Source organism: Manis pentadactyla, chromosome 2 (genome assembly GCF_030020395.1).
Source record: "Manis pentadactyla isolate mManPen7 chromosome 2, mManPen7.hap1, whole genome shotgun sequence".
Classification (NCBI taxonomy): Eukaryota; Metazoa; Chordata; class Mammalia; order Pholidota; family Manidae; genus Manis; species Manis pentadactyla.
Window position 1 is genome coordinate 147,068,679 of NC_080020.1, and position 23,036 is coordinate 147,091,714.

At 47.1% G+C, this 23,036-nt stretch overlaps 1 protein-coding gene across 2 annotated transcripts in view; it reads right to left on the reverse strand.

Moving 5' to 3' along the window:
• Positions 1–3,788: 3,788 nt before the first annotated feature.
• The window catches only part of GPR45 (G protein-coupled receptor 45), an 80,779-nt gene continuing 61,531 nt past the window's right edge, over positions 3,789–23,036 (reverse strand). The window contains exons 3-4 of one of the 2 annotated variants that reach the window (XR_005032018.2): positions 5,621–7,313; positions 3,789–5,396 (exon numbers count right to left, since the gene is read on the reverse strand). Coding sequence is in view for 1 of the 2 variants with exons in the window: in XM_036921496.2 (XP_036777391.2) it covers positions 5,940–7,061 (1,122 nt within the window). In the remaining variant the exon portion in view is untranslated. Of the gene's footprint in view, positions 7,314–23,036 lie in introns of both variants that reach the window. The other variant, XM_036921496.2, reaches the window with a different exon arrangement.

Sequence of the window (23,036 nt, forward strand, 5' to 3'; positions counted from 1 at the left end):
AAAAATCCAATAAACATATTAGTTGTTTTGTTTTCATTTCTGCAAACAGCAAATCACCTCTCTAATAAAAAAAATCAGGATATCTGATTTTTAAACTTTTCTTAAGACTAGAAACACTATAAGGATGGAAAACAAACTTTGTCACAGAATCTAAGTCTAAATTTTAATACACTATGTTAAACCTCACTTCTAGTTAAGACCTTACCCATATCTGCCAACTGCATTGTTTGAGAAGAGAAGGAAAGATCAGAGCAGGGGCCAGGGAGTGAGGGGGCCCTGTAGGCAGGAGGCGCACGTGGAGGGATGTAGTAGGGATTCAGATACTGTGTGACAAAGACCTTCATGGGGTGTCATCACAGTGCAGAATGGGGAAGCAGCCGGGGGTACACATCTGGGCCTGGTGAAGCAAAGCCCAGATGTGCCCCGACCACCTGGGCAGGTCTTACCTCAATGAGTCCCCACAGCTCCAGGGCACCCCATGAGGGGAGAGCACTTTCCCCCTAGACAGTCTGCTTCCAGAGAGACCCAGCAAGTCCCAGACAGAACTGGAAGACTGGGGAAGAACCTCCTGCTTCCCAACATGTCTCTGCCTTGCCTCTGTTCACGCTTTGGAAGCAAATTAAGCTCTCCATTTCCATGTGCATTTTTAAATCGTTCAGTCTTGTTTGCCTGTTATGGTGAGGTTAGTGACCCTCTCTCATGGTTTAATGAAATGTTCGGAGGCTTCCTGACACCATGGCCACACTGTAAGGTGGGGCTATGGCAGCAGCATTTCGATGAGGAAGAAAACGAGGAATATTATCCCCAAACGACAGTCCATAAGGAGCAGCAAACTGTCTTCTGAAAAATGCTTCCCGAAATGAGCTAGTGTTTCTTTCCTCCAATGGAATGGTTGGCAAAGGGATAGCAGATGACGGAGGTGGCAGGAGAGAGCGCAGAGGAGCACGGAATGGGTTCTTATCACCCCGGCCTTGGGGACCTTTAGTGTTTCCCTGGACACCTCAGAGAGCTGGGCTTGCTTATTGGCACCTTCGGATTCATGACTGCAGAAGGTACAGTGTGGGCACATCCAAGGGTTTCTCACACAGATGAGTTCTTTCTGTTCCTATCAGACTACTAGGAGAAATCGTGTTGCAGCCCCTCCTGGGCCCTCTCCAGGGCAGACAATCCCTGGCCCCTCTCTTGTTCCCAGAGCACCCTGTCCCCTGCTCCTCTAGGATGAGAGGTAAAGTGGCGCTGTCTGCCAAACTGACCTTGGTTGCCCCCCGAGCCCCCCTCCCACGCATGCTCCCCCCCCCCATGCCTTTGCATTCAAACATCCTTTTATTCTTACAGAATCCAGATGCTCAGCCGCCACCTTGAGTCCCCAAGCCCTCCCTTTCCTTAAATAGTTAACTGCCACGCCTGGCCAAGCACCCTCCCACACTCTGTGGTGGTCCACCTTGGCACTAGCAACTGCCCTCCGCCTTTCAACAGGCCAGGCTTTGAAATTACACACCTGCCTTTAAAATATTCAGATTCTTTGTCAGAGTTGGTCTCAATCACTGTTGATCTGTTGCTTTGAATTGTTATGTTTTTTCTTATCTTGGCAAAATTCACCCCTGTGTGGCTGCAATTTTTCAGTTTTGCTTTAATGTCTCCCTTCTTTTTTGTCCAAAAGATAAAATGTGGCGACTTTATCTCCTTTGCACAGGCATAAATGTGCATGGTTCCCATACCTGGATGTAGGTCCCTTTGTGTTGGGGCCAGAGGTAGAGAGAGAGGCAACCATCTCGGCATCTCGGAGTGGTGGAGAGAGATATGTTTAATTTACAATGAGCTCATTTATGAAGTCTGTACCAGGACTTCAGAATTTGTAGGTGTTCCAGGATCTGTTGTTTTTCAAAGTCATGGTATTTTGGCAAAGTGCTGGGAGTCCACTAAATCCACCTCCTCCCCTTCCATGCTGAGGAAGCCGTAGCCGGGCACGTGGCGGCCACCTAGGGACCAATCTCCCTCCTGGGCAGTGGGGGTGTGCAGACCTGGTTGCCACCCAGATTGACCACAAAGATGACAGTGCCCTGTGGGTGAGTGGGCAACCAGACGGGAGGAACCCGAGTCCCGGGCAGCCACATGAGCAGAGAGCCCTCCAAGCTGCCTTGGAGCTTAGGAGAGGGAGCGCCATCATTTTTTTTAAAGGCCACTTTGTGTCGTGAGTCATTATAGGAGTTTTACTTTTTACCCTAATCCACACCCTTCCTCCCTCCTGCCTCCCTGCATTCCCAGTTATGCTACTAGGCTCCCTGGAACTCAGAACCACCCTTAGAACAGAGGGTGTGTATTTCAGGTTGTTTTCCTAGGCCTGGGAACAGGGCAGGGGAGGGAGCACCCACCCATCCATCCCATTCCCGCAGCAACCCTGTGAGGCCAGTTTATAGCCGGTGGAGGGTTTGGAATGGAAAGAAGTGCAGTTTTGGCCTTCAAGGATTTTGTTCTTCAAAGTCAAATCCATGCTCCCAGCTTCAGTGGATGGTATGGTCTTGACAACTGAATCCTGAAATCTCAGGACCACATGAGGACAAGGGTGTGGACTGAACAGCCAGTTTCTGAAACAAATGTCTGCCTTTGTCCCAGAAGGACAAAGCTTGGACATAAAGCAAGTTGCCATTCTGTCATCATTACTGCTGCTGTCTACTCAGCCTCTACCATGGGCCAGGCATCAGGCTAGATCCCTTATTCCATTATATCATTTATTCCTCATGGAGGCCCTCTCTCTGGCTGGGAGTCTTCCCACCATTTAGGACACGAGGCAGCCGGAACGAAGAAATGTTCTATGACTTGTCCAGACCACGCAGAGAGCAAAGCCGCCTGGGGTTTAGACAGTCCCATACCGGAGCACGCACCCTTTCCGTTCCACTGCCCGTATGTTCCCCTAAGAGCGAAACCCTGAGCACTGGGCATGCCCAACTTCAGGGGCTCTGGGGGCCAAGGCAAGAAGAGCCATGTTAGAAATTCTTAACACAGTGCTTTTACATCCAAAGAAAGGATGTGGTGAGCATCATGGTGGGGAAAGTACACCCAGGGCTCAGGACAGCGAAGCAGAAATTGAAATAGATTTTGTTCCTCACCCTGGCTGTCAGACTGTTCTACATAACCTTAGCTTTTATCTCACCCAACAGCAGGGACCGAGATTCAAGATGAAAAGGCAGTGGGTTTTCAGGGGTGCTCAGAATTAGGAGGACACTTCTGAGACATATTTGTGTCTCATTTTGAGGCGAGTGTCCCCCAAGGAGCCCGGTACCTCCCTCTGGACAATTATTAGGCTAGCTGCTGCCCCCGGCCCCCTAGAAACTGTACAGGTGCGCAGGGCTTGGGTGACCCCCAGGGCTAAAGAGAAGAAGAGCAGGACCAAACAGCAGCAGCTGCCCTGCAAGCCTCAGAGGAGACAAGACCTCGGTATTTACAGAGTATCCTGGGAAAGCAGACTTCCTAAAGGCTCCTTGTCTCAACATTCAGCAAGGCTGGAGAGAATCCTAAAAGTCAGAGGGGAAGCTGAACTGGCTGGAGCCACAGTGGGGCCATGATTTTAAGAAGTGCGGGCACCCCAATTGTGACCCTATTGTTCCAACAGTCTCCCGGTTGTCATCTCACTGACACCTGCTTGGTGACAGCAGCTTGGTGAAATTCGTAAAACTTCCAGATTTCCTGAAGCAGTTTTGGCATTGGAGATATTACACAGAAGTTTCTGGCTTACTCATCATGGCCTTGGTGCTAACTTTGGCAAGAACATAGTCTTATACACTGAAAGAGCAATAATATTTTATTTAAAATATATACAAAATTATTACTTTGAAACATATATATTTCTGTCCAACACACATCATCGAACAGTGACGGATGTACGTTTTGGTACTTTCATTCATTCAGTTTGTGGTTTCTCTCTCTCGCTTGAGCCTCCTGAAGTGCATTCCCCTAAACATGCACCAGAGGGGAGACGCCCAGTGGCATGGTCCCCTCAGTGGCCTGGCTGTGCCCTACACCATGGAGGCCGTGTAACTCTGCCTCATGGGAACTGAAGGCAAAACCTGTCCTGGCAGGGCCAGGCCCCACCTCAGTCAACCACCTGCCAATTGCCTGCCTGCAACTCTCTCTCTTTCTTGTGTCTGGATATGAAAGAAGGGGACAGTTGGTGAGAAAAGGTGTCAATTATTTTCTTGACAAACTCTCCTCTGGGCTTAGATTAATATAAATATGTTCTCTTTCTTTCCTGCCTTTGTCACCAATACCACAGGAGAACATGAGAATGGGGAGCTGGCCTTGTAATACAACCCAGAAAAAGAAACAAGAAGAGAAACAAGCCACGGACTTCTGTGCTCCTAGTCATTTGAGTCATGATTACCCTGAGCTGAAGGGGACAACTGCTTCTGGACACAGCACAGGCCTCATTCATCACTCTCTCCCACAGTGCCTTCTATCTAGTAGGCACTTAATACATGCTCGTTGCATGGATAAATAAGCCAATGCAGGGGATCCAGTGACTGTGCACAGAAAACATACACATTTGGAACTGGTGTGTCTGAGACATGACAGGGACATTGAAGATATCTAGACCTGCTTCCTTACTTGGCAGATGGGGAAACTGAGGCCCAGAGAAGGGAGGTGAAACAAACAAGTTTCACATAGTTTCACCATGACTAGTTCAAGATAGAGTTAGACTTGAAATCAAATTTTCTGAATTTCTTCCTAAAGTTTCCGTTCTCTTCTGATCTGAATGAGAGCTCAATGGACCCAATGGTATGCCCTTAACTCAGGACAGTCATCCTTCAAAGTCTGAAGCTTCTGATGGAAATGGGCGACCCTGGGGGTAGCGGCCAAGGGCAGAGGTGCCCCTTAGGTAGCCTCAGTCCTGGGACCCCAGTCCTGCCTGGGCTGGGAGGACCGAGGTCAAGGGTGGCAGCCCAACAGCAGCGGCCAGGGGCCCCCGCACACCTGGGTGAGGTAGGAGGGACACGGGCCAGCAGGGCTGCTCGGTGGGCGCTGTGTGATCTACCCCTGCCGCAGCTGCAGTGCCCAGGCCCAGGTGGCCATTACAGACATGGCAGCCACGGGGTGTCAAGGGGAAACACGTAAACAAAGCCCACTGATGACGTTCAAACTGAAAGGAAGCCATTGCAGACACTGGCTGAAAAGATGGAGAATGGGAGGAGGAGTATGTTTTTTCTGTGTACTGGAATGGCTGCGATTAAAACAAAGAGGGGGTTGAGGGAGGGAGAAGGGGCAGAGGGATGTCACCCATACTGGGAGAGGCAGGGCGCAGGGCTGGTGGGCCAGCCGGGTGGCGGTGGGTGGGCTCCTCAGTTCAGCTGAGCTGTGTTGAACATTCTCTGGGCTTTGAGCCTCTGAAGCCTCTGTGTCACCTGGGGGGACAGAAAAGTACAGGTGTTCACTCTGCTTCCTGGTGTGATTTTGTTTTACAGGAGGGATGATTTGGCACCTCTGACCAGTATGGAGAACCTTATGTGTTTCCCCATATGCCACAAACATAAACACCTCTGAAGAATGCGGGCATCAGACAAGACAAATGCACACCCAAGAGGTACCTGCTGGGCCCTCACTTCAGAACACAGCCCCGTACACAGACCTTCCACCTGCCTCTCACCAGTGAACTCCACTCCCTGCCCCAAGCTTCCCTTTCTGGGAAATGTCTGCACATCTCATTTTGCTTTAACTTCCAGTGTCCATGGGTCCCCCACACTGTCCTTCTGCACCGAGAAACAAAGGAAGTCATCTTGCAAACTTAGGTGCCGCTGCTTCTCTGCTAACAAATGAGTAGCTTTGTGCTTAAATGACCACCACAAAACACTGACCACAACTCTAGGGCCAGGAAGCAGAGCAGAAGGACAGCCAGGCTCTGTCCTGGGCCAGGCAGGAGCTGGCCTCCTTGCTCCTCAGCCCCCCAACTAAACTGCAGACTGGTTTTCATTGCACACATAGACGGTGCTCGGCCGGATTCGCCTTCGGATCCGCTCAGGCACTTTGGGGAGGATTTGGAAGGTCTGGGGTAGCAGCTCGATGCAGGCCTCGCGGAATTTTTTGATTCTCCAGCAGTAGACGATGGGGTTGAAGACGGACTTGAGGTAGCTGAGCCACAGGATGCAGGAGCTGGTGGTGTAGAAGGAGGGGCTGCAGTAGAAGCTCTGGCTGAACACGGCCAGGAGGCTATAGACCGAGTGCGGCAGCCAGCAGAGCGAGAAGCCCACAAAGAGGATCAGGATGGTGGTGAAGGCCTTGGTTTTGAAGCTCAGGTCCAAGCTGACCTGCTGTTGCCATTGGGGCTGCCTCAGGCCAGCCCTGGCGAGCTGTCTCAGGTCCAGGCTGTTGGACTGGTTGTGCACACGGACGGCGTTCTTCCGAACCGTGTGCAGGACACACAGGAAGGAGCACAGCATGATGCTGAAGGGTACAAAGAACACTGTAGCCACTAGCGTCACCGCATAAGCACGGCTGGCTGGCAGCTCCGTGTAGCCCAGCACACACTGCGGTGCCCGGGCCGGTACCTCCATGAGCGTCCAGCCTGCCAGTGAGGGAGCTGACATGAAGAAGGACAGTGCCCAGGAGCCAGCGATGATCACCTTGGCCCTCTGCGGGTTCAGCTTGTCCTGGCGCTGCACAATGATGAGAAAGCGGTCCACACTGATGATAAGCAGGATGGTCACGCCCTCCAGGACGAAGAACCAGTACAGCATGGCTGAGAGCCGGCAGAAGGAGTCACCAAAGTGCCAGTGGGCGGTGATCAAGGTGACAGTGGTAAAGGGCATGCAGCACAAGGACAGCATGATGTCGGAGAAGGCCAGAGTAGCCAGCAGCAGGTTGATGGCGGAGCGCATGGCTGGCCTCTGGTACACGATGATGCAGACGACAGCGTTGCCGAGGAGTCCCACCACGATCATCAGCATCATGATTACTGCCAAGGGTATCCTGAGGGGCGCAGGGGGTGGGGCTGCCCCAGAGTCCCACCTGTTGCTCCCATTTGGCAGCCAGTATTCATAGGACTTGATGGCTGTGCGGTTACAGGCCATCATGGAGTGGAACTTGGAGCAGGGATAGAAAGGACTGAACGGGCCCCTTCAGCAGTTTGGTGGCTGTCATTTTCTGTCTGCAGGCTGCATCTTCTTCCAGGATGTCCAGGACCTCTAGGGCACTGGAATGGTTGGGAGAAATGTCTTTCTCTTTCTTTGGGATCACTAGCTGGGATTTTCAGTTAATCGGTCACAGCTTCCTCTCTTTGACCACCAACTGTGTCCAGAGGGTCCTACTTGGATGCCCTCTGTAGCCTGGAGCAAAGAGCAGGAAGGGAAAGGGAGTTAGACTTTCCAAGCATATGTTGAATAGAGCAGTTTACATTTTGCAAGTATTCTAAACACTGGAGTGGAAAGAAAGAATGAGTCATTCATTATTTGGGGCAAGGCTTGCTATTCACAAATATTATGAGCTGTGTCAAGTAGTCTGGGAAGACCTAATCAGACCTACTTTGTGGGGGATGAGGAAGTGAATACTTTGTAATCAATATTAACATAAAAATCCTGTATTTAGTAATTTGAATGATAAGCAACCTGACTGAATGAAGCTTTGGGTAACTCATCTCCAGTAGGGCAGGAATTTTTGTCTCTGCTGTTCTCAGTGGCATCCACCCCCTTGTGCACCTGGAACAGTGCCTGGCACACAGAAGACGCCCGATGTTGAGCTCAAGTTGATGAATAAACAGTAGTTGATGCTGCTACTGGAATGTTTGGTCAACTATATTTTGAGATAACTGTAGATTCACATGCAGTTTTAAGACAGAATCTGGCAGATAATTACTGCAAGCAAGCACACATTAGCAGGAGAGCATAGTTATATATGTGTGTGTATAAAGGAGCAGGAACACAGGGCAACCTACTTCAATTCCTGATGGTTTCCAATCAAATCTGCATTTCTACATGCCCATCAGTATTTACTCCTTTCTTTGTTTTTAACTAAATTTCCAGCCTTTCATTTTATCTAATTTCTTACCCCAATCTTTGAATTAATAACAATATATTGTTACATACTTCATTTAAAATTCATCTACAAGTATAGCAAAATATGAAGATGTAAGAATCTGATGAACCAACAATTCGACTAGATTTTCTTTTTACAGGAGCAATTTGTTTTTCCTTTGAGAAATAAATGTATATTAATGTCAATAAAAAGAATGATGTAGCTGAGGAGTCACAGTCAGCAGAGCAGCCATCAAACAGGAGGGAGGGAGGGTCAGCGGCAGCTTCTGGCCCCACCTTGTCCCCTGAAAATCTCCACTGGCTGTGGCTGGGGATCAGTGGGGGAATCAGCCTGGATGCTGCAGGCAAGGCTGGAAGAACCACCTACAGATGATGGGACCAGGACCAAAGCATTAAAAGGAAACAGATCGTTTCTTCATTCCTGGACGTTCTACCAGTGAAGGTAGTTTGCAAACTAGATGGGAATGTGAACTGCGAAAGGCTTCCAGAGGTACCTCCGAATGAACTTTAGCTCATGCTTTTCTTCCTGGGAGGCCCTCATCCTGCTTTCCAATTTACTAATTCTGACTTCTTCCTGGGCTTGCAAGAGGTTTCTCTTTTTCTAAGCTCCTTATGGGCAATATTAGAGATACAGTAGCCATTGACTTTTGAAAGTTCATGCTATGCCACTTCGTTTTTGTGAAAAGACCTACACTGGTCCGTGTTTTGGTTAACCCAGAAAAATCCAAACAGGATTTTCATGTTTATGAAAAATGGCAAAAAGCAAAAATTGCATTCAGCATTCCAAGAGACAGCGTGCACCCAGGAAGTGAGCATAGCCCCATCGAGCTCCTTTCCTGGGAACCCCATTCAACACCTGAGCACCCAGCCACCAGAGCTCTGAACTGCGTCTGTGCGCATCTGTGCTTTATGTCAGTTGATTTTTGTTACCAGGATGTGTCCTAAGGTTTCAGAAAAGTCTAAGGTTATTTTTTGGGTCTAGGAAGGCTCAAAGCTTTTCCCATATAAATTAATGTTAATTTCTGCTTGCTTTATGCCATTTCACCTTACAAGAGGTGTCATAGGAATGCTCTACTTTTGAATAGCAGGGAAAACCTGGATGTCAAATTGAAGGGATGAGGGTGATGTAAAAATCCAGGAGGGCTCCAACCAGGCCGGCTAGCCTCCAGGCTCTGTAGGCGGCCATATCTTGGTGCTATTACCTCAGTTTAGATACAGCCAATCCTCAGTGTGGCAGTCTATGGTTCTTCTCTCACTGGTGGGCACAGCTACCCAAACTCATGCAGGCTGAGTTGTACAATCCCAAATCTGGTGTGGCACTTTGTAAGTGAGAAATCTCTCTCATGCAAACCACAAATGCTTGTGTTAGTGGGAAAAATACCTCTGTTCCCAGAGGTAGTGACCCTATCGGTGAACAGAGGTGACACTTATCAGCCCCCAGAGTTGTAAAGTGCCTAATGAAAACAGGGGCATTAATAAGTGATTAACTTAATAAGTAATAATAAGTATTAATAAGTAAATTAACTTCACATTCTGCATTGGTTCAAGTTCATGGATTTCTGTCTCCTGGATGAAAGAGCAAGGACCATGGGATGCATGCATGAGGGCCTCGTGGAGCAAGCTCCTTTCGGAGCAGAGTCAGGGACAGCTGAGTAAAGTCTGCACCCGTTTGTGTCTATGTCAGTCCCAGCCGGTAGGGAATGCTGGCCCTGCACCCTTCTCTGCACTCTGATTGGTTTTCCCGGCAATAATAGTTACAGAGAATCATTTCATGCTTAACCAAAGGAACAAATCATGAAAGGAATTTTTTTTAATGTGTGTGTCTTGAGGTTGAATCAGATTAAAATTGTTCAGGCTTCTGGGTAACAACTTGTCTCAGATACTTTAATTTGGTGTTTTGGTCACAGTCCTGCTGTTAATATCCAAATCAACAGCACTTTTATGAGCAGGAGCTTCAGCACTTCAAAGATCAAAGTAAAAGGCAGCAAGTGAACAAGAAACGTTCTGCTGAGGCCCTTGTGGTATGGAGCAGCGCTCACCCTCTCTGGCGTTTTCACTCTGAGGGTTGGGAGCTGAGCTGTGGATTACAAGCAGCCTGGGAATGGACCCATTTCAAGGTATTTACTACAGGTCCCATCAGAAATGATGACACCCTGCAACGGGGAGGTCATGAAAGTGTTAGAAGATAAATAAGCACCTCAAAAGGAAGTATAATAGTGACCAAAGGAAAGGGTGGCCAGCTGCACCCTGGCTATGTGCTGTGGATGAAGACAAGCACACTGACCATGTTCTCAACCAGCTGTGTCCAGGCAGAGGACAGAAGAGGCTTCTGGCCATGAGCTAAAAGGGAACACTACCATCCTACACTGAATTTACTGCAATGTTTTCTAAAGCTCCTTTGGCGACTGCCAGCACCTCTGCTGTCCAGCCAACTGGCCTCTGGGCAGCAGTTGGAAACAGGCAGGGGATGGCTGAAGGGAAGCTCTGAGGGTCCTGACCAGCTCACGTCCTCAAGTACACAGCAGAGGTGGGCCTGGAGAGCAGAGTTTGGTCCAGAGACTCCCAAAGAGGGCCAGGCTTTGGCTGGGATCATGGTGACAGGGAGGCGGTTTCATGTCTGTGATGCGGAACAGCGTGGAGGAAAGAAAAGAAAAGCATCCCCCACCCTGCCCCAACCACCCAAGTAGAGGCCCAGAAGTCTTTACGATGAGATCACACCTGTTCTCCCTTCTAGTAGGTGAAGAACGGACTGTAAAGCCTGAGTCTGGATCCTTGATGGTCTGTGAGGGCAGGGAAAGGATCTTCTCTGCTCTCCCGTGATGACTGGATGTGGCACCACCTTCTGGGCCCTGATGCCAGCACCCTGCTTCCCGCCTGCCTCCCTCCCCACCCCAGCTCTCTCTCTGTCCCTGTGTGTCTCTTTCTTTGCTAACTTTCAAAAGCATTTTAGTATGGTACATTTAAAGAAATGCAGGAAAGCTAGAATACTGAAGCCCATTTGGCTGAGCTTTTGAGATTCGTTTTCACCACTTCCTTCCATTTAAGAGGGCAGCAGGCTCTGGAGTTCCCTGTCCCCAGACAGCCCCTGTCCCGCTTTGGTTTCTCATACAGTGAGATTTTTCTTGGAGAGAGAAAGCCAGGCTGTGAGGTGGAGGGGGTGCCCTGATGGACAGACAGGAACCCGCCCAGGAGCTGTTCCTACAGGACAGGAGGATGTACCATCCCCCTGCAAATTCCTTCACTGCTCCAAACCCCAGACTGAGGACCTCCTCAGCCCTTTCCATGCCATTCAAGCAAAGCAGTCACTGGCCCTCCCTCTTCCCACAGGCCTGTGCCCCCGAGCCTCCCAGAGCACCCGGATGAAAGCTCTGCAGGGAGTCCTGTGCACCCCAGGCACCCCCAGCCTTGACCACGTGGTTGAGGCCCCGCCCCATGTGTGTTCAGGGGTGGGGCCTCAGCCCTCTGGTGAGAGGACCGAAAACATTCAGAATACTGCTCACTGCCCCACCAAGGAGTCAGCGGTTTTTCTGGAACGATTTTACATAAACATTAAAAAAGCTCAGGTACTCCCTACACACAGGTACATCTACAATTCACAGATTTAGAAACACACATATTTGCATGTATATGTTCAATAGAATTTGCTGTTGCTGCTGATTTGTTCTGATCCAGCCAAAAGGTGGGAAATTTGGTGGCCTCTTTCTCCGTAGTCATTGTACATATAGCTTCAGGTAAGGAATTGTTGTTTGTGATATTGGGTTTTTAATTCCTACCCCAGAGAGAACATCCTGGTTCCCAAATGCCAAATCTAAGACATGAAGTCAGTCTTGGCAGATGGGAACGTTTACTGTGGAAACAGCTTGACATCGTCGTTACCTGCAACCATGTCACCTGTCTTTTTGACACAAACTCCCAAACAGATGGTATATTTCAATTTGAATAACTTTATTGGCAATGAAAAAAATACATGAGAGCTGCCAGAAGTAATACAAGTAGCTATGTTTAGAAACAGGTGTGAGGCCACGTATCTCAACTTCTAAGACAAGTGAGCTGGAAGACCAGATTTCTTATTCCTCAACTCAGGCAAGAGGGGGGAGATTTTTCAAACAGAACAGAATTCTGAAGCTTTTCAATGAAGCAAACCTTTACTGAATATCTTTCTTAGTAATGTCTAAATTTATTGTGTGCTTATTATGGGCCAGGCTAACCCTTTACATAGCTCAGTGGTTCTCTGGACCTGTAGCCTCAGCATCTCCTAGGAACCTGTGAAAAATGCAGATTCTCGGGGTTAACCAAGCCCTGCAGAGTCAGAACTGGGGATGGGGCCCAGCAATCTGTGCCTTAACAAGTGGTCCAGGGCTTCAATGTTCACGGTTGTGGAAACTATGCTGTATCTCATTGAACCCTGCCACAGACTCGGTTTTACAGAACAGGAAACTTATAAGCCTTCTTTGCCTGGACTGCAGGAGAGTGACCTGTGCTAGAATCCAGGAGGTCCGGGTCAGTCCCTGGGCTGCACCCGTCCCTCAATGAGGTAAGTGGGAGCTCAAGGCAGACTTTTATATTTGCAATAGTTAGTATTTCAGAGCAAGAACAATGATGTCTTGCTGCAGGTAGAGGGAAAGCATGGGAAATGGAGGTAAGGACCCTGTAAGACTGGCAAGGGCCAGAGTGTCGTAGGGCCTCGGGCAGTGATAGACAGTCTGCAGGACACCAGGCTGCCTCTGGCCTGCATTACATTCTGTGCCCCAGATGGGTGAGTTCACACAGATGCTTCTGGACCAAATGGGGGTGAGATCTATTTTCACCCTTAATTTAAAATCTGCTGGTTGTAGAAAATGTATGATTTAAGGCTAGATCCATGGATGATGCAAGTAGCATGGGGATGTGCCCACCATCCAGTCCCTGTTCAGGCCTTTTTTCTTCCCCCAGGAAAGTTATCAAGACATGTACTGCCGCATACCACTGGCAGGGAAACTCATCTAAATAGCCAATTTTTCTGGCTCTGCATGTATGGAGTCTAAAGCAGACTGAAATTTTGCTCTGATCAAAGAGACAATAAAAGTAACTAGAATTGGGATAAAGCTCTAAAATACACAAATGTTACAGAAATGTGCTAATCTTACTTTCTCACAGCCATTAATTCCCATTTACAGATGAGGAAACTTAATGCCATGATTACATGATCTACTTAAGATGATACCAGTGGAAGGGGGCATCCAGTCATCACTTCTGTTTGTAGGCTCTGTCCCCCTTTCCTCTGCCCTGGGAGGCCCTGAATCTGGGACGCCCACTCAGTGCCCCCAGGGTTTCATTGTGAGGACAAATTCCATTTTACAGATACAGATTATGACTCAGGTGGATTAACTGCCTATACTTGCTCTAGTTATGAGAAAGAACAATTGATATTTAAGTACTTCTGAAAAGTCCAAAATAACCCACCCAATACTCACAAAATGTCTGTCTGTATGTATCTTTATACCTACACCTATCTGTTGAGGAGGCTGAAGTATGTGACTCACTCAGGGCCTCAGTGTCCAAGTGAATCCTTGAGAATTTCATTTTTGCATTTAACTGTTAAAAGCCAACTCCCCACCCCCACCCCTCACTCTCCTTTCTGAACTAGTTTAGAGGTGTCCCGTATTAGGTAGGATTTTTCAAGTCCCTGAACCACATTATGAATAGTTTGCTAGAAGCACAAAGCATATGGTGCTTATTAAAATATGGGTACCGTTTGGTATTTTAATGAAATCTGAGGCATTTAGCACTTTTTCAAGATGCTAAAAAATAAGACCTGGCAATGTTGAGCTTCTCCAGGTAGGACACGTGATGTCCCAAGTAGCCTGCACGGGGGCTCCCAGGAGAGCTGTGGCTCACGCAGATCAGACAAAAGCCTCAAAGTACTCAGGCTGCAGCAAGACTGCTTTGCAAAAGCTTGTTCCTCCAAAAATCACATCTGCAGGCACCCCTCCCCAACTGTCACTTGTGTTTCTCAAAAGCCTATTTTAAACTTTCCTTGGTACCTTTTGCAATTTTCCTAATATTTTATGGCCCTATTCTGGAAAAAAAAACAAAGCCTAGATCTGATTTTTTAAAAAAGTCTTTTCATTTGTAATAAAAAAGGCACACACAATTTATGCATTCAATTAAAATGATTTTTGATGATATTTTAATGTTTTTAACAGCTTTATTGAGACATAATTTACACATAATAAAACTTGCCTGTTGTAAGTTTATAATTTGATGATTTTTTAAGTCAATTTATAATGTTGTACAATTGTCACCACAGTCTGCATTTAGAGCATTCCCATTACCTCAGAAAAGATCCTGCACGTCTGTCTGCAGTCAACTAATTGAATTTTTGATAGTGATTCCAACTTATTTTCCAGAAAGGACTCCCTATTACCTCACAAGAACCTGGCAATTCTAATGAAGGCTGCTGACTCCTGAAGCCCTCGCCCACACCCCTGCCTGGGCCCAGGGGCTACCTTCCTAGAAAAGATGAAACGTCATTTAAATCGTTTCGTCCTTCCACCCTGGCCCATGTTGATATTCATTACCTTGAGTTAGCAGGTATTAGCTGGGTTGGGAGCAGGGTAAGTTTACTTATGCACGCCTCCATCAGAGCACCACGAGCTCGCATGAAGTCACAGTGCACAAACGGAACACAGGAGGCACTGGGCGCTTGGGCAATGAGGCAAGGCCCAGAGGATCCAGGCTGTGGTCCTGGATCTGCTGCTTTGCAGCCTCATAAGCCGGCGGAGAGTCCCAGCTGTTCAGCCTTGGATTCTTCTTCTGTACCTGCGTCACCGTGCTGCTGTCAGGACTGAACGTTCCCACGGCACTGGGCAAAGCACGAGGCACTAGGCCAGGGTGGGAGGAGCTTTACGAGGGCAAAGGGCAGGTTCTGTCCCAATGACTCCACATGCTAGGTTTGGGGGCAGTCTGAGTCCATCGTAGTGAGGGGGTCCCTGGGGTTGCTGCCCTGAGGGTTTAGCTTCTGAATAAAGTCAGTTTTACATGTGTGGCATATGATTCGCAGAACACTTGTGACCCCGGTTCCTTGTGCTTGTAATTCCGTAAGGTCACAGAGAATGTACATAGTGAGGTTGGAACTTGGCTCCCACACCACCCTTTCCAAGTTCTCTCAAGTTGGTTGGAACTTGGCGATTTTTCTCTGGTAGCGGGTGAGAACCCTCCAGCTGGCAGAAAGCATGACTTCAGAATCTCAAGGGGCGTCAGACCTGTGTCTTGGAGGTTTGAGCCCACTGTTCTCTGGGGCAGCCCAGTGGTACTTACGGCACATATTGTGAAAGGAGCCAATTTGTCCATGACCTTGCCCACTGTTCATGAGCTAAGAGGGTCTATTTCAAAGAAAACCATGGAAGAGTTTGGTTTGGCTCATTACATAGAGAACATAAAGTCTAAGGGGGAACAAAGTTCACTTTAACTCTCTGGAGTTGTATATTAAAATGAAGCTCTTAACTCTTTAGGTAAGTGTTCACTGAATTCTCAGATTACAACATGTAAAAAATGATTTGTCAACCTGTAAGTTTTGAATCAAGGACTACATAAACTTACCGTGGAAAACTGCAAATGGGCCAGCCTGCATATGGCTGTTCTGCTGTTACATAAACATAGGCCATCAATGAATACAAAGGGGACCTTTGATTGCTTCCTCTATTGAATGCCTGTAACAGCAAATGCCCAGTTGAATGTGTTCCTGCTTGAGTGATAGGTTGGAAAGAAATGCAGCGTCTCCTGTGAGGCAAGGGTCCAAAATACCAGAGAGTGACTTGGTGGAGGAGGTAGGAGTCTAAGGGGCGGCGACCTCAAGTCAGTCACACCGAGCATTTGATGTTTCTGGAGGCCATTGGTCAGTTGCCCAAAGTATTCACATTTTCTGGAGTCGGCTACATTACTGGTGTAATATTACCTAATGTTTCAGCTTGTAAGAATTAAATGAGAGAAAGTATGTGAAACATATACATTTTGTCCTTCACTGACTCTAAGGGCCATTGATTTGGGATGTGTGATTATTTCACAATCACTGAGAAAATAAAAATGCTGCCAGGTACCCCCCCACAGCCTGGTAGCACCACCCCGGCCCGGCGGGAGCCCGCCCCAGGGGCTCTCATTGCTCAGCATTTCCTTCACCTGTTCAGAGGCATTTGGCAATTATATCACTTTGGTGTATGATGGCGGTTTTAATTTTTCTCATTTTTTTGCTTCATAATGAAACATAACCCAACTCTATCTGTATATTGAAAATATTTAAAATTTTCTGTGTATTGTCATGTTTTGTCATTTTAAGAAACCTGTCTGGCTGGAGAGAAACTGCCCCTCCCAGGGCTAGCAGGGTGCTAGAGAGAGCAAAGGGCCAGCCAGGCACAGCCCTTGATACGCAAACTAACCAGTCCAGGACCTGACCTCCTCTCTCTGTCCCATGCAGCCCAGCTGGCAGTATCCATCTGCCTTCCACGGCCTTGGGCCAGGTACCAGGCAACTAGAGACCAGCCCTATGGCCCAAGCCTGCCAGTTATTCCTGCTAGCCAATCCTGTGATGTGCACCCGGTCCTGCCTTCCTTCCTGGGAAACCCCAATAAAGGCGTGGCCAGCCCTTCTGCTCTCTCCTGTCTGCCTCCCCGCGTAGCATGCCCTGCCTCCTGTCTCCGGGGCCTGTGAGGATAATAAACTTTGTTTTCCTGAGCCTCTCCTCTGTCTCCTCTTATGGCTGCCCCTGGCTGATATTATAAAGAATACAAAACAATCATTGTGGGGTTTCTTCCTTTCTTATGTCCCATAAAGCATTTGGTTTTTGTGTTTGCAAGAAAATGTTAGAATTGTAGTCATTCCTTGAATGACAAATTATTGCTTTATTAATATGAGCCACACCCCCCACTGTGCTGTTTGTTTGTACCTTTGTGTGTGTGTGATTTTCTATTTCCGCACAGAATTAGTGTGTAATCTTTCTGAAAACAGTTTAAACGGTAACACCAGTGATGCTTATTATGTAACTGTAAAGTGGAGTGATAACAACATGAACCACGGGGACATTACCCCCCACACCCGGTAATGGCACAGATGAAAAGCACCTTGGCCAAAACTGTGGCTGTAGGACACATCCCAGTTTCAGAGATGTTAGAATGAGAAAAAACTATGTGTTTTACTACTGACAGAATCTTGGCTTGACCAAATGTTCGCCAGGCTCCTAAACTCTCTCCTGGGTCCATGTGCACTCTTCCTCATAAAATCTGGTTTTAGCAAGAACCAGGTTAAGTCAGTTTAGCAAGAAACCCGCGCCCTGGATATCTAATCAGCCTCCATATCTGACCAGGGTCCCCAGCCCTGCCCTCACCCTCCACCGTTCCCCCAACTTCCCCACCCCTTCCTCCATCCCAGTTCTGTTGATACTTCAGCAAGGGCCCTGCTAGGAGGGCTTAGCCTGAAACACCCTCGCCCTGATGTTTCCCTTCGGTAACTTTCCACCCACTGATCCCACACTGCTCCTGGGCTATGAGCTCCCACTTGCCTTTGTGGGTTAGAGGCTGAGCCCCCTCTCTCCCTTACATTTGGGGTCCCCACACCAGTCACAATGTCCTGAAAAAGTAAGCCTCACCATCTCTAATGTGTCATTCATTATGTATATTCTATCAGCGTGCATGTTAGCAAGTGCTCAGCAGATATTGGTAGGAGACCAATGAACTACACACTATGCCATTTTCTTCTTCTGTCATGTCAAAAAAAAAAAAAGGAACTTGGTTGTAAAAGCCTGACTTTGGTCAAATTTGTAAAACCCTGGGCAACAAATTAATTTATTCATTTTTTTCACAAATATTTAGCGAGCAGTTCCCTGGAGCAGGGGTAAGGATTCAATGGTGAGCTCTGCCTTTTAGGAACTCATAGTTGAGTCTGTTTTTCTCCAGATGTGGTCTGAGGGTGAGCAGCATGAAGACAACATCCGAGGCTGCCTGTGGAAAGGGCAGAGACTGAAGCCCAACCTCAGACCACCCGGATCAGAATCTCTGGCTAGGGTTGAGGAGTCTGTTCCTGGGAACCAGCGCCCCAGCCAGTGAGATGGCAGTGGATGGTAGCAGATAGTAAGAGAGAAGGCAAGGATGGCCTGGGGTCTGCCTCACCACACAGTCTGTAATGCACAGCACAGCCACAGACCTGTGTGGACCCTGACAAAGGAGCCAGGGGAGATTATAACCCACAAGGTTGTCCTCCTGCACGGGAACCGGCGTGCTGAATTCTACTGTGCATGCCATCACCTTTTAAGCCAGACATTCTAACTAGAAGGGGCTCATATTAGGCTAGAGCAGAGACGACATGTGGCTGTTTGCTAATGATGGGAAGACAGAATCAGTCACTGGGGTCTGCTATCCTTCCTGACTGTCCAGAGTCACAGCTGGAGGCAGGTGTCCAGTGATTGATCTCATTAAAAGCTCATCACCTAGAGGAGACTATTGTTACCCGCTTACTGAAGGAGCTAGCACTGCACGGCTGCTTTGGAAAGCCTCGGGATGTGCCATACAGTGGTTAGTGCTGGGGTGGGCTGCATGACTGGAGGAAAGCTCTTAGACTCCCCACCTCATTTTTCTGCTGCATAATATATGGACAATAATATTCCTTACCCAGAGTGGTAAGGAATCAATTAATGAAAGCCATCTGTAAAATACTCACTGGAGTGACCAGTGCTGTCACTGGTATTACGATACCAGTTCCTCCTCCTCCTCCCCATGGGCATCTTCCACCTGTGCCTCCTCATCCCAGGCTCTGCAGTCCCTAAGGGCTTGGTGCTCCCAATCGGGCAGGCCATAGGGGCCGCTTCTCTTGCAGCATCTACTGACCTTGACCTGAGGCCCAGCGTGATGTCAGGCTCTTTGGCATTTTGGACTCTGGTATATGACTGCTGTGGCAAACTACCATAAGTTTGGGTGGCTTATAAAAATAGAAATTCATACTCTCACAGTTCTGAGAGGCCAGTAGTCTGAAATCTAGTTGTCAGCAGAGCCACGCTCCCTCTGACAGCTCCAGGGACGACTACTTCCTCGGTTCTCGCAGCTTCCGGTGCCTTCCACTGGTCCTTGGCAGACCCTGGCTGTCGCTGCATCGCTCCAGTCTCTGCATGGCCTTCTCCATGTCTCCGTAGGTCCCCTCCTCTTCCTTTAAAGTCAGCAGGCATTGGGTTTAGGGCCCACCCTACTGCAGTATTATTTCGTCTTTACTACATTACATTTGCAATGATCTTATTCCCAAATAAGGTCACGTTCTGAGGTTCTGGGTAGACACGCCCGTTTTGGGTGATGCAGTCCAACCTACCGCAGAGTCACTAGGCTCTGCACGGTGAACGCTCACCATCGGGGAGAACAAGCTGTTCTCTTCCTCCGAGGTCGCCCCCCAGAGTCTCCTCCCACACGGGGCGGCATGAGGGACTCCTGCAGAGCTCATGACCTCTTTACTGCAGACCAAGATGCCAAGACCATTTTCAAAATCCCCAGACTGCTAACTGTGCAAACTGGTCTGGACCCAAATCCTCTGGAATTATTATATACTGTTTTCCTTTTCAAATAACAGTTTCTAGGGGTGTCCTTGAAATAAATCACACAAATAGTACCCTTTAGTTCTATGAATCATAAAGTGCCCCACTGGAAAAACAACTCTAAATTTGGCATCAGATATTTCATCATGCAGAAAAATGTACCTAAAACCTCCCTCATCTAGAATATTAATATTTAGAGAAAGTTACTACTTTTAAGCACAAGGTAATATTTTACTTTTCATTTCCTAAAAGTTTCTTTTACCCTTCTCTCTGTCTCTCTCTTTCCCTGACACACTCACTCTCTGTTCTCCTATAACCCAAGGAGTTAGTGGTAGTACATTGGTTTGCCTATAGGATATGAATAATTAGACAAAACTGAGTAGAAAACAACATGAGTTTTTCTATAACTTTTTCCAGAGCATGTATTAGAGCAAATTATGGGCTTTTGGGTCAAGCTATGATTTGATATATATCCAACTGCCAAACTTTTGAAGCCTATTTTAAGACTGATTAATGTGACTGTAGTTGAAAGAAATACTGAGAAGCATTTAAATTAAAAAGAAAGAAAAGAAGTGCAAATAAAGCTTTTTGAAATATATCAGTCTTAAGGTTATGTCTTGAAATGTATGGTCACCCTGTTTGCGACTCACGCTTCTGTGTTTGCCACAATTACTAATAAGCTTTTTGTTTCTGAAGTTTTAGCAAAACATTTGCTCTCCTGTACTACCTTGAGCCAATCAGGAGGAAAGCAGAAAGCACACTAGAGTGAGGGGAGGCATGGAACAAATTGTGTGCTGTTTATGTATTTATTTATAGAGATTCAATTCATGTACAACATTATATTAGTTTTAGCTGTATGGCATAATTATTCTTATTTGTATGTATTGTGAAATGGTCCTTGTAGTAAGTCTAGTTAATATCCATTATCACCCATAGTTACAATTAATTTTTCTTATTATGAGAACTTTTACGATCTACTGACAGTAATTTTCAATTATGGTTTTCTCTGCTACCTGAAAGTGGAGTGTTCCTATGAAGCCTTTCATAAGCTGAAATAGTATAAAATGAAGAAGGAATTACCACTGATTTATATGGCAACATTTTTGAGCCTTCAGGACACAAAAGCTAACTTCTGTTAGGCGTTTCTGATACCTCAGGACACATCCTGCTAACAGATGCACAGAATCCATTGAGATAAAGCACAGATATGCACAGACACAGCTCAGAGCTCTGGTGGCTGGGTGTGGAGATGCTGAGTGTGGGTCCAGGGGAAGGAGCGTGGCTGCACCACTTGATTGGCCCGCTGCAAAACTAATGCTGCTATTTGTGCTTTTTGCTTATAAATGGCTGAGATGGAAGGACCTTCCATCTAACTCTAAGGCTGTCTATCCTTTTATCCCTGGGTTGGGGGACACCAAGGATGTCACAACCCCCACCTTCATAGCTCACCAGCATCCTGTAATATAGCTACTCAGGAAATTCCTGCCTGGATCTCCAGGACACAGGATCTGGTATGGACATCTGCTGAAGAGCCCTGTCACCAATCTGTTCTGGCACACCTGGATCAAAAAGCTGCATTTAGAGAAATGCCTGCTAAGGTACAGTTCTTGCTCTGGAGAAACTGTATATATAGGGAGTCACCAATGATAATTATTACTTTTAAACTATCATCCATTGTATTCAATAATGCGTATAGTTCCTCTGAGCATCTGGGATGATTTATTCATACTTGTTTAATTTACAAAACAAATCTAGTTTATTGTCACCTTAAAGGTATTGACTTAGAAATACCACCTCCAGGAATTGGTTCTAGGGAAACAATTACTGATATATGCAAAGATTTAGCCACAAGGATGCTTATGGCAATGTTACTCCTAAAGGGCAGAAATTGATTTTAAGTTCAGTGATAGTAAGGCGGTTGGGGACCAGGGGGACCCTGGGACCTGGGATTTCAGCACTTGGGTTAAATATTGACCCTGCCCTTTGTGAGTCTTTCTGAACTTGGGTAAGTTCCTGGCCCTCCATTTCCTCACCTGAAAATAGGCAAAATGATTCCCTGTCTTGTCCTGCTCTTGGGAGGAACACAGCAGCACCAAGGTCATGGTGAGAGCTAGGCACAGGCTGGCTTTTATTCCTGCTTTGCTGTGTAATGTCCTAAAGCAGAACTCTGTTAGGTATCAAAAATAACACTGTAGACAAGTATTCAATGGCAGGGAAGCTGTTCATGAGATACCAAGTGAAAAAAGAAGGTTAAAGAAGAGATGGTGGACTTTGATCCTTCATTATAAATGCATGCATTAAAAACAAAGACCATTTGCAATGGTGCTGTCCGGCAAGCTCCCTGCCTTTTCTTCACAGAGCTGTCCGGGGCTTCCAGGAAAGTGTAAGTCAGATCACATTACTTTTGTGCTTCAATTTCTCCACCGCTCCAAATTTATTGTGAAATAAGAGTGAAAGCGAAGCTTGGTCCTTAATCTAGAAAGCCCAAGACGGTTTGCCCGCAGCCCCAGTTCCGTGTAGGACCCCGTCTCCCCTTGGCCTGGCTCCCTCACTCTGCAGCTCCACACTGACTTCCTCGCTGTGCCTCTGACAAATGGGGCTGCTTCTGCCTCAGCCTTTGCACTTGTTTTTCCTTCTGTCCCGAAAGATCTTGCCCTCACCATCCTCATGCCTCCTTCCCCCACTTTCATTAAAACTCACCTTCTCAGTGGACCCCTCCCTGCCCGTCAGATCTGCAGTCAGTCCTAACAACCATCCCCCTGACAGTTCATGCCCCCATCCTGCCCCTGCTTCTTAGCACTTATCACACATCTGAAAAGGCAGAGATTCTGCCACTCTGGGTCAGTATTGTATCTCCAGCACCTTTCATAGTTTCTGGAACGTAATAACTGCTCAGTAAACATTTACTGCCTGGGTGAATTATTTTACTTTTCTTCCATTGCTAATTTATATGTTCTAAGCTTTCTACAGGCAACAACTTATTTTTTCTAATAAGAAAAAAGATCAATTTTTAAAAATGGGTAGCATTTTTTCTGTCTCAGTTTTATACCATTTCTGCTTTGAACCCAAGATACATAAGTGTGATGGGCAGGAGTGGAAAACAGATAGTGAGATGAATACATGTTCAGGGAGAGAGAACCTGCTAGTTCAGGCCATTTCCTAGACAGCAGCCAAATCCTTTGCTAAATCAAGGGGCTGGAATTTAATACTACTCCTTATCAAGAGAGCTGACTTACTAATCTAAACCTAGGGCCAAAATATTCCAATAGCAGCTGCTCCAACTTCTAATAATTTCCAACATATTTTTGTTGTTCAGGTTTCTAATAGCATCAAACACACATCTTCTCCAGCATGAGGAACACATTTAGTTCAAAAGCAGCCAGGATGGAAAACATCTGAAGTACAATGGCCAAGCCACAGGGTGAGCCAGCCCCCAGGTTAGCAATTCCTATGTGGGCTCCCCAACAATCAGC